Genomic DNA, 11,350 nt, shown 5'->3' with positions numbered 1-11,350 from the left:
TGGGATTAGTTGGGGGTTGCACACGTCAGTCAGTGGTTGGCTATTAGGGACCTTGGCAAATCCATTTATCCTGTGGCAGTGATGGGATCAGACTATACTTTGCTGCCTCAGCAGAAGAGGGATTTAGTCAAGGACGCTCCAGCTTCCTGAGACAGCGGAAGAACTGCGAGCCCCAGGTGCCAGCAGTACAGGAGTTGCCAGGTAAATAATTTGGGGGACATCTTACATATCTAATATAGCATAGTGTGTGTTGAGAGTGTGTTATGCAAGTTTTGTTATGGTGGATGTAAGCACCTAAGAGAAACATTTAATAGTAAGTCAAACATCTTATATCCGAGCAAGATTGATATATTAACAGTGGTTATAATATAATGATAATGAAATGTGCGCAACTTCTGTAACTATACCTATTCTGTATGATATATTTTGCTTAGAAATGTAGAGAGACAATAAACAAACTGTATGGGGATAAACAGTTGCATTACTGATCACTAATATACTCCTATATGGGTTCCATTAATTAGTAGTTAATATGCAGTCTTTATTTATAGACCTTTTCTCTGTGAATCTCGCATTTATATTTTGCATCATAAAAACTATGGTCTTGTCCTGATCATTGAAGTATTCTCCTGCAGGTTAAAGAATGTTCAGCTGGATTGATAAAGTAATTCCGCAACCTCCAGAGACCCCTAAAAAAGTCTCTTCTGATGGGCAAGACACAAGCCCTGCACCCACCTCCCTTTGTGAAGTAAGTATTATGGTGTTGAGTGATTTCCCACTTCAGAATAGTGGCTTTGGTGCCAAGCAGTATACTGTACCATCCCATCTCCGTACAAGAGAAAGAAACTTGTAACAACACACTGTAGAAAGAGATGCTGTGACATGGAGTGCATATATGGTGATCGCTTAGGAGCAGAAATCAGTGTCAGAAGAATGTTATTGCATTACTGTAAAAATAGATTGCATGTTTTCTATTCTGATGTGATAGCACTACAAACAGCAGATTTGTTAGATGCACAAGTCATCTTGTACTAAAAGTGATTTCCCTGATTCTGTGACATGACCCCTGGGCCCACTGAAAACACTTCTGTGTCTTAAGGGTGCTTTACGCGCATCACAACAGCTGATGTAAACTCACCTGCCTGCTGTGGCAATAAAGGGGACAAATATCAAAGGTGAAGGATTGGTGATGCTGTGATCAAAGGCAACAGCAACCCATGCACCAGTTCAGAGAAAACAATTAGAGCAGTTAACAGCCTTCTGAGGGTGCCGTCACACGTACCGTTAGCGCCACAGCCTGTTCGCATATGTGTTTCTATGAAAAACTAGCATGGTAACCAGCCCCCGGTGTCTTGTATTGTTTTTAAACATACAAGGACCTATTGTGATGAAATAGATATTTTAAACTTTACCAAAAATAATGCCCTGAGGGCTACACTACTTTTTATACACTAAAACTTAACTTTTATTATTCACCAATTAAGATCAAATGTTCTCATACCATGAAAGATACTTTAACCCCTTAAGGGGCTCATTTCTCGCTCTCCACCTTCAAAAATCCATAACTTTTTCATTTTTACGTGTGCAGACCTGTGTGAGGGCTTATTTTGTGCGTAACAAATTTTACTTTCCCATAATGTTATTTATTTTAACATGCCATGTACTGCGAAGCTGAAAAAAAAATTCCAAATGTGAAAAAATTGAAAGAAAACTGCACGTGCGTCACGTTCTTGTGGGCTCCAAATAACACCTCAGCTTTATTCTTTTGTTTGGTACGATCGCGGTGATACCAAATTTATACAGGTATTTATTTTTGCGTTTTAATACATTTTCAAAAATTAAACGAATGTGTACAAAAATGAAAAAATTTTTTTGCCATCTTCTGACACTAATAACTTTTTCAAACTTTGAGGTACGGAGCTGGGGGAGGTGTCATTTTTTTTCAAAATGAGTCGTCGTTTTCATCGTTACCATTTTGAGGTCTGTGCGACATTTTGATCACTTTTTAATCCATTTTTTATGTGATGTAAAGGTGTAAAAGTCGCATTTCGGACATTCGGACATTTGGGCGCCATTTCCCGTCTTGGAGGTCACCACCGGCCGTAACCGTTTTTATATTTTGATAGATCGGGCATTGTGGGACGCGGCGATACCTAATATGTTTGTGATTTTTACTGTTTATTATGTTTTATATCAGTTCTATTGAAAGGGGGTTGATTAGAATTTTTAATATTTTATAAATTTTTTTAATTTTTTTAAACTTTTTTTTTTTCACTATTTTTTAGACCATCTAGGGTACATTAATCCTAGATGGTCAGATCGTTCCTACCATATACTGCAATACCTCTGTATTGCAATATATGGAATTTTTGCAGGTCATGAGCCACTGGCTCATTGTAACGAATCTGCAGAAGCCATGTAGCCTCGGATCAAACGAAGACCCAGTGGCTACCATGGCTACCGATCGTGCCGAAACAACGGTTATTAGCGGTGGGGGTTTGCTGCAATTTGCAACAACCCCCACCCTTGTATGAAGAGGACTCAGCCCATGAGCCCTCTTCATACATTCCCTGTACCTCTGCGCTGTAGAGCTACGGCGCAGAGCATTAAGAGAATTGAGGTGAATTATCAAACATCTATGTCGGTGAATTCAATAATTCTATCACCTGGTGGCCACAATGGTATTTCCAATATCTCCAGAGTTGTAGGGCCTCTTATGTAGCAATGAATCCCTCTACTTTTCCAAGAGATAAGTTGTTCCGTAATTAGTTACATACAGTCTCTTTTCCTTTTTCCCCTACAAGCTTAGTGTAAGTTTCACTGTATATTTTTTCTAACTTCTGATAATTCTCACTCTCCCTATAGTTGACTCCATTCATTCAGAGAGTGGGAAGGGAAGGAAGGGATGTCTTAGGAATAAACCCCTAGCGGGGTAATCACGCACACCTCTTTCCTATATCATACCCTATACTGTCTCTCCATATTAGATCACACAAATTAAAAATTACATAGCCCCCTGACATGTTTCGCAGTGGATGCTGGAGGAGACTGGGGGACAAGAGGAGGGGCTGGGGGACAGGGGGAGAGGGAAGCTGCAAGACAGGAGGAGGCTTGAGTAGGCTGGGGGACAGGAGGAGGATGTTGGAGGACAGGAGGAAGAGGCTGGAGGATGCTGGGGGACAGGAGGAGGAGGCTGGAGGACAGGAGGCCACTGGAGGGGGATGAAGAACAGGGGATACAGGAGGTGGATGGAGGATAGAGAACAGGGGATACAGTAGGGGGAAGGAGGACAGGGGGCCACAGAATGAGGAGGATACAGGTTAAGGGGGGAGGGGGTTGGCCAAAAAAAGGGGCATTGTATCATGTGGGGCCATCAAGGTCAATATTAAACTATGCTTGTAGGTGGGAGGATGAGAATGGTGTAGAAAAAGGAGGGGCTTTTGTCCCTCTTTCTCTCGACCAAAAGTTGGGAGGTATGATTAAACAAGATATGTTTTGCATCAGTGTAGCTTCAGCATTCTAAAGGTATGTTTGGTTCATAATGCATAAAAACTAATTGTATATTTCCTTTAAAAGCAAAGTGCAATGAAGCCAAAAAAATATGTCTCCTGGCTGTTGGCTTCACTTATTATGTGCTACTTTATATTTCAGAATGTGACCTGTACACAAAAAGACCCCCCAGGTAAGAAGACCTTCCGTTACTGCCAAGTACATTCGTTAGTTTTGTACCTTCATAACCTTCACCTTCCTGAAGGATGTTTCTCCAGTAATCAAATTAACTATTTTTTTGAAATGATTATTTGTAAGTTGGCCAATAATATGATGGGCCCATTGTTAATCTATAGATGACTGTAGGTAGTTCTATTTATGTAGATGGATTTGGATATACATTTGGCCTGGGATAGTTTTCAGGTTATAAACTGAACCATGGATAGTAATCTGAATATACAGTTGGTCTTGGATGATTACCTAGTTACATAGCTGGCTATGGTTAATTATTTGGTTAATAATTGGCCCCTAATCTTTAAAATGGGTCCTGAATATTGTTATAGTTAAATAGTTAATAGTTAAAGATGACAATAATAATAAATCTTTATTTCTATATCTCCATCATATTCCGCAACACTTTACTGATCATGGGGTATATATACAAATAAAACAAGACACTACAGAGTAAGGCCGTATTCACACTAACGTGTGCGCATATGTCTGGCACGCTGGAGAGGACGAGGTGTGACCCCCTCCCCTCTCCATAGAGATGCATGGCTGTGCACACAGGGAAAGATAGGACATGTTCTATCTTTTCCCCATGTAAGGAGCAGTATGGTGCCACACGTGAGGCAGCATACCGCTCTTTCCGCCTATTGCCATCTATTGGGGACATATGTATGGCTGCAAGCTTCGGCCGTATATATATATCCCCCATATGTTTGTGTGAATTTGACCTAAAAACATATTCATTTGAAACTGTAGAAGTGAGGGCCCTTCTCACAAGAGCTTACAATCTATGGGGGAGATGTATCAGTGCTTCTGTTACATGTGGGGGTGGAGGGGGCGTAGTGGGCGGCAGAGTGGGTCGGCATGGGGCTCACCTTCCAAATATCTTTGAACATTAACCGGTAAATGTTCACAGATTTGTACTCAAAACTACCAGTTTTGTCTGCCAGCCTGCACGGCTGCCGGATATATTATGTGGTCCAAGCCTCATGATGTATCCCGCAGGGGTGGGGCGCATGCATATAATAAATCTCCCCTTTTGAATTTGATTGTTATGTGGTTTTATAGTTAGTCTGGAATAGTAATTTGGATATATTATTGTCACAGACTAGTTTTCTGTTTGTATAGCTGTTCCAGCTTTTCATCTTCTGTATTTTTACAGCCGATTCCAGAGCACAGGAAACCAGTACGATGTCTGATAAGAGGTGATATTTTTTTTGTCTCTTTGACTGAATCTATTGTTTCCAATTTTTAACATGTGTAACTAGGAAACCTAATGTTGTCTTGCAGTTCTGCAGGAGTTCTTGGTTGGCTATCTCAAGGACTGGGAAAAGTTGTCCCTCAGCCAGTAGATAGTCCTGTTTTGGCAAGAGGAAGCAGGGAAGTAGAGACCGTGGTGGAACAGGTAGTAAAAAGGCCAAACCCTGACTAAGGCCAACCTCAGTTGTTATATAAATGTTTTGCATCAGTTATTATTACAAGTATACAGTGGAATAATGAAAATCTTTACCCCTGGTCTATGTGTTTGACTACCATTCCTTGTTCTGGCTAAGAATAACGGATGCTCTCATATGGGCAATCATAATGATAGGTTTGCTGACGTTCTCACTACAGCTGTTGGCATTACCTTCTCCTACTCCTTTTGCTTGTGTGTCATTTGTTTCCTCCTGAAAAGATAGTATTGATGGAGGTACTGAATAAAGTTTCACTTCACTCAAAGTGATATCCCATTTGTTCTTTTACAGAAGCCTAAGGCAGTGAGTGAAACAGGTAAGAAGCGGACATGTTTGCATTGCTGCCTGTGGCACTAATGCAGATTCTACCATTTACAGATCTCTATTTTTTTTCAATCATAGTTGACAAAGTAGCAGAGAATGGCCCTGCGGAGCAGAGTGACAGGTATCGATTCAGAACAACCCCAGTTAAAAATTGCCTTACAGTTTTCTGCCTTAGCTGCTCTTTGGGGGGTAACAGTCTGCTATTTTACTGTTAGAAATCTATGAAACATGGATGACGACCCTGTGGTAACTGTAATGGCGACTATATTGACTCACTTTCCCAAGCTTTTAATAATCAGAAAGAACTAAAAATGACTAAACACAGTGTAGAGACAAGAACTGATATTTACTGGGAGAACCAAAAACATCTCTGTACTTAGGGCCACATTAATGTAGCCGAGAAAGTGGTAAACATTACTATTCTAAATTATCATTAATATTCTAATTTTTTTACTACTCACATGTTAGCCTGGCTGCTGGCCTAACTGGCAGAGTGGCAGTGAAGTAGCCTACCTGCCTAGCTGGCACAGTGGCAGAGGCCGTAGTGCCTACTAGTAATCCGGCTCTGTCTGAAGTCAATGCCATTTACTTTACTGTGGCATTTACCTGCAGCTCCTCCCTGGGTGTCCTGTCCTGGTTGTCACATGGCTTTGAGAAGGTGATCCCCCAGCCAGCATGGACTCCGAAGGCAACAACTGGTGTCACATCCGAGCCTACTGCTGTGAGTGAGGAGCTGGTAAGTTGCTGTGTGTGCTTAAAGAGGACCTGTCATGGCAATTTGGGACACTAAACCACCCTCTGGTCCTTATGGACCAGTGTTTTATAGTCCCATATCACACTTTTCCAAGCCCCTCCGTGGCCGCAATGAAAAAATATCAAACTTTATACTTAACTAGAGATGAGTCTGAAGAGGTGCATTGGATTTTTTTTTTAGTCCTCCCTGCGCCGCCACAGTTCTTAAATGAAGCTGGAGCGCTTCACCGACAGTACGAGCGCAGTGAAGCCGCAATGTAGTACACCGGTTTCACTGCTCAAATACCCAGGCGCACAGAGCACCGGACCGAGGTAAATATAACTTTTTAAAAAATGTTATTCGCGGCCAGAGAGGTATTTCATAAAGGGCGATATGGGCCACTTAACCACCGATCCATAAGGTAATGGTGTACCAAATCATAATAACAGGTCCTCTTTAAGGTTTGACAAAATATTCTCTCTACAAGAAAGAGATCATACCCCATGGGGTAGATATTCTGATTCCTGTACAATACTTTTTATTTTGTCTTCACAGCAGAAGCCTCCAACAGAAAAGGTGGAAGGTAGGTACTCAGTAGCTGCAGCAGGGTGACAACACAGCAAAGAGGCAGACAAAAATAGCTGGAGAGATTATATAGTATTAAGAAGGAGATTTATTTATTTAGGAGTGTTATTGCAAGGTTGATAACAGATGAAATTTCTATGTGATAAGTGGAAGTTATAATGTACACAATGCGAAAGATGGTGTATGAAAATGAAAGTACAAAAGGTGGATATCATAATGCGATTGTGTATTAGCGGTTACACTTTCTTTCAAAGCAGAAGTGATTGTTGCTCCACCATCCCCTATCGCCAGTCCTGTACCACCACCACCACCACCACCTCCTGTCCCAGTTGAGGTACAACCAGTAGTCACCTTAGCAGTGGAGTCTGCAGACAAAAAGCCTGAGTCGAGGTATGTGCATAAAATTGCCTTATTAAAAGCATTGAGTAAAGAAATCCTATATACAGGCGGTCCCCCTACTTAAGAACATCCGACTTACAAAGACCCCTAGTTACAAAAGCACCTCTGGTAATGGGTAATTTACTGTACTTTGCCTTAGGCTACAATGATCAGCTATAACAGTTATCAAATGTGCCTGCAATTAAGCTTTATTGTTAATCCTGGTGCCTATTGCAAGCCAACATTTTGAAATTCCATTGTCACAGAGACCAAAAAAAAATTGGCTGGGGTTACAGTTATAACATATACAGTTCTGACTTACATACAAATTCAACTTAAGAACAAACCTACGGAACCTATCTTGTACATAACCCGGGCACTGCCTGTAATTGGTTTCAGTCCTCAAGTTCTGCATTGTGAGGGCTCAAATGAGAAGACCAAAAATCTCATGATGTAGCACCTTACTGTAGCACTGATCCCTTGCTCCATTGTAGTGATTGTCCTACCGCTGCACCCACCAGGTACAAAGCAGGCTGAACAATTTTCTAATCATCACCCAATTTATTACTAGTGCACAAGTTACTCACAATGAAATACCTTGACTTGCAGTCCTAGCAGTGGGGTCTTAAACTGGCTGATGCAAGGACTGGGAAAAGTGGTGCCACAACCAGAGATGCCAGCTACAGCCCCTAAGAATGCAGAGGTGAGTGAGCTTATCCAACTTATAGTATACAGCACTATTGTGCAGTTTACCAACAGATAATGTGAGAACTAGTACAGAACAAGAAAAGAAGAACTGTGTAGCATCCACAAATTAAGGATATCAGTAGTGAGTACTGAGCAGTATATAAATAGGGATCAGAAGAAGTTATACTGTGCAGTGAGTTTAAGTTTGGAATGGATATAATTAGTTTAATTATAATTTGTATAATTAGTTTATTGTTTTGTTTTTGTTAAATATGATTTTTTTTATTATGGTCAGGTAGAGAAGCCTAAAGAGGTGGAAGTGCCCCCTGAAGGTGAGCACTTAGTACTTGTGGGGCAGTCTTATATTTATGGAGGTATGAGACTGAGGCTCTATGTGTTTTCTTTCAGTGATCAGGAAGGACTCTAAGAGCAGGTGAGTGACCCACTCATGTATCACTAGTGTCTCTTCATTCTTATTATGTGTGTGACATTAAGTTTCTCTTTCTTATTATTCCATGTGGCTGGACCAGTACTGAGAGCACCAGGTATGCCATTTGTTACTCTTCAGTGATTATCAGCCACTCATATTGTGCAGTTTCAGTCTGGAGGGCATGCAACTGAATTCCTTATGTGAACCAACCATTAGGGCCGACCCAACCTGTAACACAAATCAGTAAACTTTAGCAGTTTATGTTAATTATGAAAATGGCAGAGGTTTCTTGCTGGGTGGGAAATTAGATCACAGCTATATATATATATTAACCCATAATATTCATAAAATCACTTGTGTACTTGGGATAGAATAGCAAGAGCCTTGGAAGCCCTGGAAGCTGTATGCCCAGCTGGGCTCCCAATTGGTAAGTTGGCCAGCCAAGCAAACACGATCTTAAATCTTCTACCATTCCACCTGCGTTGACTTGAAATTAACTATAAAATACATAGGGAAAACATTACAAAAAACCATAACAACTCAATAACATTGGGAGGGAGGGACAGCTTAAGTGCCTTGTCAAAGAAGGGGGAGGTAAGTAGGAGTAGCAATATAAACTCCACGTGCTGTAGGACAGAAAGACGTCATAGGTAAGCAACAGGGGAAGGGTGAGAGCACATCCTAAAGGCATAGCTCACCAACCCCATTAGTCCAAGTACCAAAATTTCTAACCTCTTCACATCTAATAATGTAAGACTGGGTGCCTTCCTTAAAGGAAACCTACCATTTCAAATGGTAGGTTTAAGCTGTAAACACCGAGCACCAGCTCAGGGTGAGCTGGTGCCGGTGCTTAGTTTCGTTAGTGTTAAAACCGCGGTATCGCGGTTTTAACACTTTTTAAACTTTATAGCAGAAGCCGCTTCGGCGCCTGCGGCATTTCCTATGTAGGCGCGTGCACGATCGTGCGCACGCAGCGCCGAAGCAGTTTATGCTATAAAGTTTAAAAAGTGTTAAAACCGCGATACCGCGGTTTTAACACTAACGAAACTAAGCACCGGCACCAGCTCACCCTGAGCTGGTGCTCGGTGTTTACAGCTTAAACCTACCATTTGAAATGGTAGGTTTCCTTTAAGCAGATAGGAATAGCCCACACATATGGGACAACAACATTTCTATGGTCATGCGATGCCATACTCTCCTATTACCATGTACTCTCCTCATCATTCAGATGGATAGGTGGATGTTTGATTGGGTACCAATCAGGTGCATAACTAGGAGAGACTGGGCCCTAGAGCAAACTTCGGAATGGCCCCTCCCCTAAATATATATACATTTTTGCGCACTCATACATGTGAGCTACAGTCACACACATTTATATACAATATACATACATGGACAGTTCTCTATTCATGCGCATTTATATACTCTTACACACATACATTTATACATTATTACTTTTATACCTACAGTATATACACATCTTATATACACATAATGTATATATAAATCTTATACACACCCACTGTATATATATATATATATATATATATATTTATATATACCGGTATATCAAATACATACACATAGTTTATACCATAATATTATAACACGTACAATATATAAATACACATTTATGCAGTATAAAAACACCAAATATAGTTGTACAACATAAACATACAGTATATACATGCCATATATACACATATACCAGTACCATATACAGACATACAGTATATTTACACACTTAGAGCATATACACACCCCGTATCCCAGATTTCTGGGCCCCCTGACACTGCTGGCCCCAGTAGTTATGCCTCTGGTACCAGTTAGTGTTTTTAGATACCTGGAAAGAAGGTGTGTTGAGGACATGGTGCAAAGTCATGTGGTGTGATGATGTATCAGGGATGTAAAAAGTACATTGTGAGAAGTTGAGTTGTGACACAATTATGATTTAAGATAATGAGGTTTGATGGTAAATGTGTGAGATTACAAACTATGCTGACATAGCTTACCATTTACTTTCAGGGTTTTAAGCTGGATCACTCAAGGTCTGGAGAAAGTAATTCCACAACCAGTAACAACAGCAAAACAGGTATATACCCATCAGTGTCACATTAAAGAGGACCTGTCACCGTAATAATATATCTAGGAGTAGCTTACTAAAGTAAGCAGATTCATAGGCCTACCCCAGCTGTAGCTGTGTTAAACTGCTAGCTTTATCAGATCTTTCCGATAAAGCTAGCAAACAGTGCAGTACATAGCTCTGCGAACAGCGGAGAGAGCTTACAGCGGTCTGACGTGTTCATGAGGGAACGGTCCGGGGTGCTCCCCTCTCCTCTGCTTCTTACCTGGACCACCCTCCCACACCGTATGCTGGCAGTGACCTGGTTTCACGCGGCAGTCACCGCCTCCTCGCACTGCCCCCTCATAAATACGATGGACTGCTGTTAGCTTGGTCTGACGTTAGTGACAAAGTGCAGTGTTTGCTAGCTTTATCGGATGGTTCCAATAAAGCTAGCAATTTAACGCTGCTACACCTGGACTAAGAAGCCGCCTACTTTAGTACTTTGAATGGTCTTCTTTAAATGGCACCACCAAGAGACTACTGCTGGCAGTATGATACATAACGGGGCACATTTACTAAGAACAAGGCAAACTGCACTAAATGCAGTTTGCCTATGTATAGTACCAGGTGCACCAGATTCAGGATTTCTGGAACACGTTCTTCATAAATTTGGCGCTCCCTGCACTGCCCTGACAGAGAGCACCAACTTTTTTTGGTCACCTTTAATATTGGGCTTGCAACACAATTATGTTGGAGTTTGCATAACAAATCTGGGGCGCAGTCTGCCTGAGCACCGGAGCGCCCCCTAATTCCCTAACTTGTGTTGCATGATGCCTACCATCATAATTGTGGTACAGGCACTTCTTAAATACCTGTGCAAGAAGTTTGCACCTAAAAGAAAGTGCAAAGTCTTCCGGAAAACTGGCGCACAGCCCTTAGTAAATGTGCCCCAATATGCCACATTTATCAAAAGTAGT

The 11,350-nt window shown here is 41.3% G+C and overlaps 1 protein-coding gene across 9 annotated transcripts in view; it reads left to right on the top strand.

The window, feature by feature from the left end:
• The window catches only part of CNGB1 (cyclic nucleotide gated channel subunit beta 1), a 67,663-nt gene that overhangs the window by 10,611 nt on the left and 45,702 nt on the right, over positions 1-11,350 (top strand). For 4 of the 9 annotated variants that reach the window (XM_072116946.1, XM_072116945.1, XM_072116941.1 and 1 more), the window contains exons 1-15: positions 49-201; positions 636-748; positions 3,652-3,682; positions 4,880-4,922; positions 5,008-5,122; positions 5,463-5,487; positions 5,574-5,616; positions 6,108-6,231; positions 6,784-6,811; positions 7,068-7,203; positions 7,801-7,894; positions 8,174-8,210; positions 8,287-8,311; positions 8,409-8,423; positions 10,334-10,400. In XM_072116946.1, coding sequence (XP_071973047.1) covers positions 644-748; positions 3,652-3,682; positions 4,880-4,922; positions 5,008-5,122; positions 5,463-5,487; positions 5,574-5,616; positions 6,108-6,231; positions 6,784-6,811; positions 7,068-7,203; positions 7,801-7,894; positions 8,174-8,210; positions 8,287-8,311; positions 8,409-8,423; positions 10,334-10,400 — 888 coding nt within the window. In that variant the 5' untranslated portion in view covers positions 49-201; positions 636-643. Of the gene's footprint in view, positions 1-48; positions 202-635; positions 749-3,651; positions 3,683-4,879; positions 4,923-5,007; positions 5,123-5,462; positions 5,488-5,573; positions 5,617-6,107; positions 6,232-6,783; positions 6,812-7,067; positions 7,204-7,800; positions 7,895-8,173; positions 8,211-8,286; positions 8,312-8,408; positions 8,424-10,333; positions 10,401-11,350 lie in introns of those variants that run through there. The other 5 variants (XM_072116938.1, XM_072116939.1, XM_072116944.1 and 2 more) reach the window with 4 other exon arrangements.

This window comes from Engystomops pustulosus, chromosome 7 (assembly GCF_040894005.1).
Source record: "Engystomops pustulosus chromosome 7, aEngPut4.maternal, whole genome shotgun sequence".
In the NCBI taxonomy this organism is placed as follows: domain Eukaryota; kingdom Metazoa; phylum Chordata; class Amphibia; order Anura; family Leptodactylidae; genus Engystomops; species Engystomops pustulosus.
Note: the sequence above shows the minus strand (reverse complement) of the source record. Positions and strands in the feature narration are given on the sequence as shown.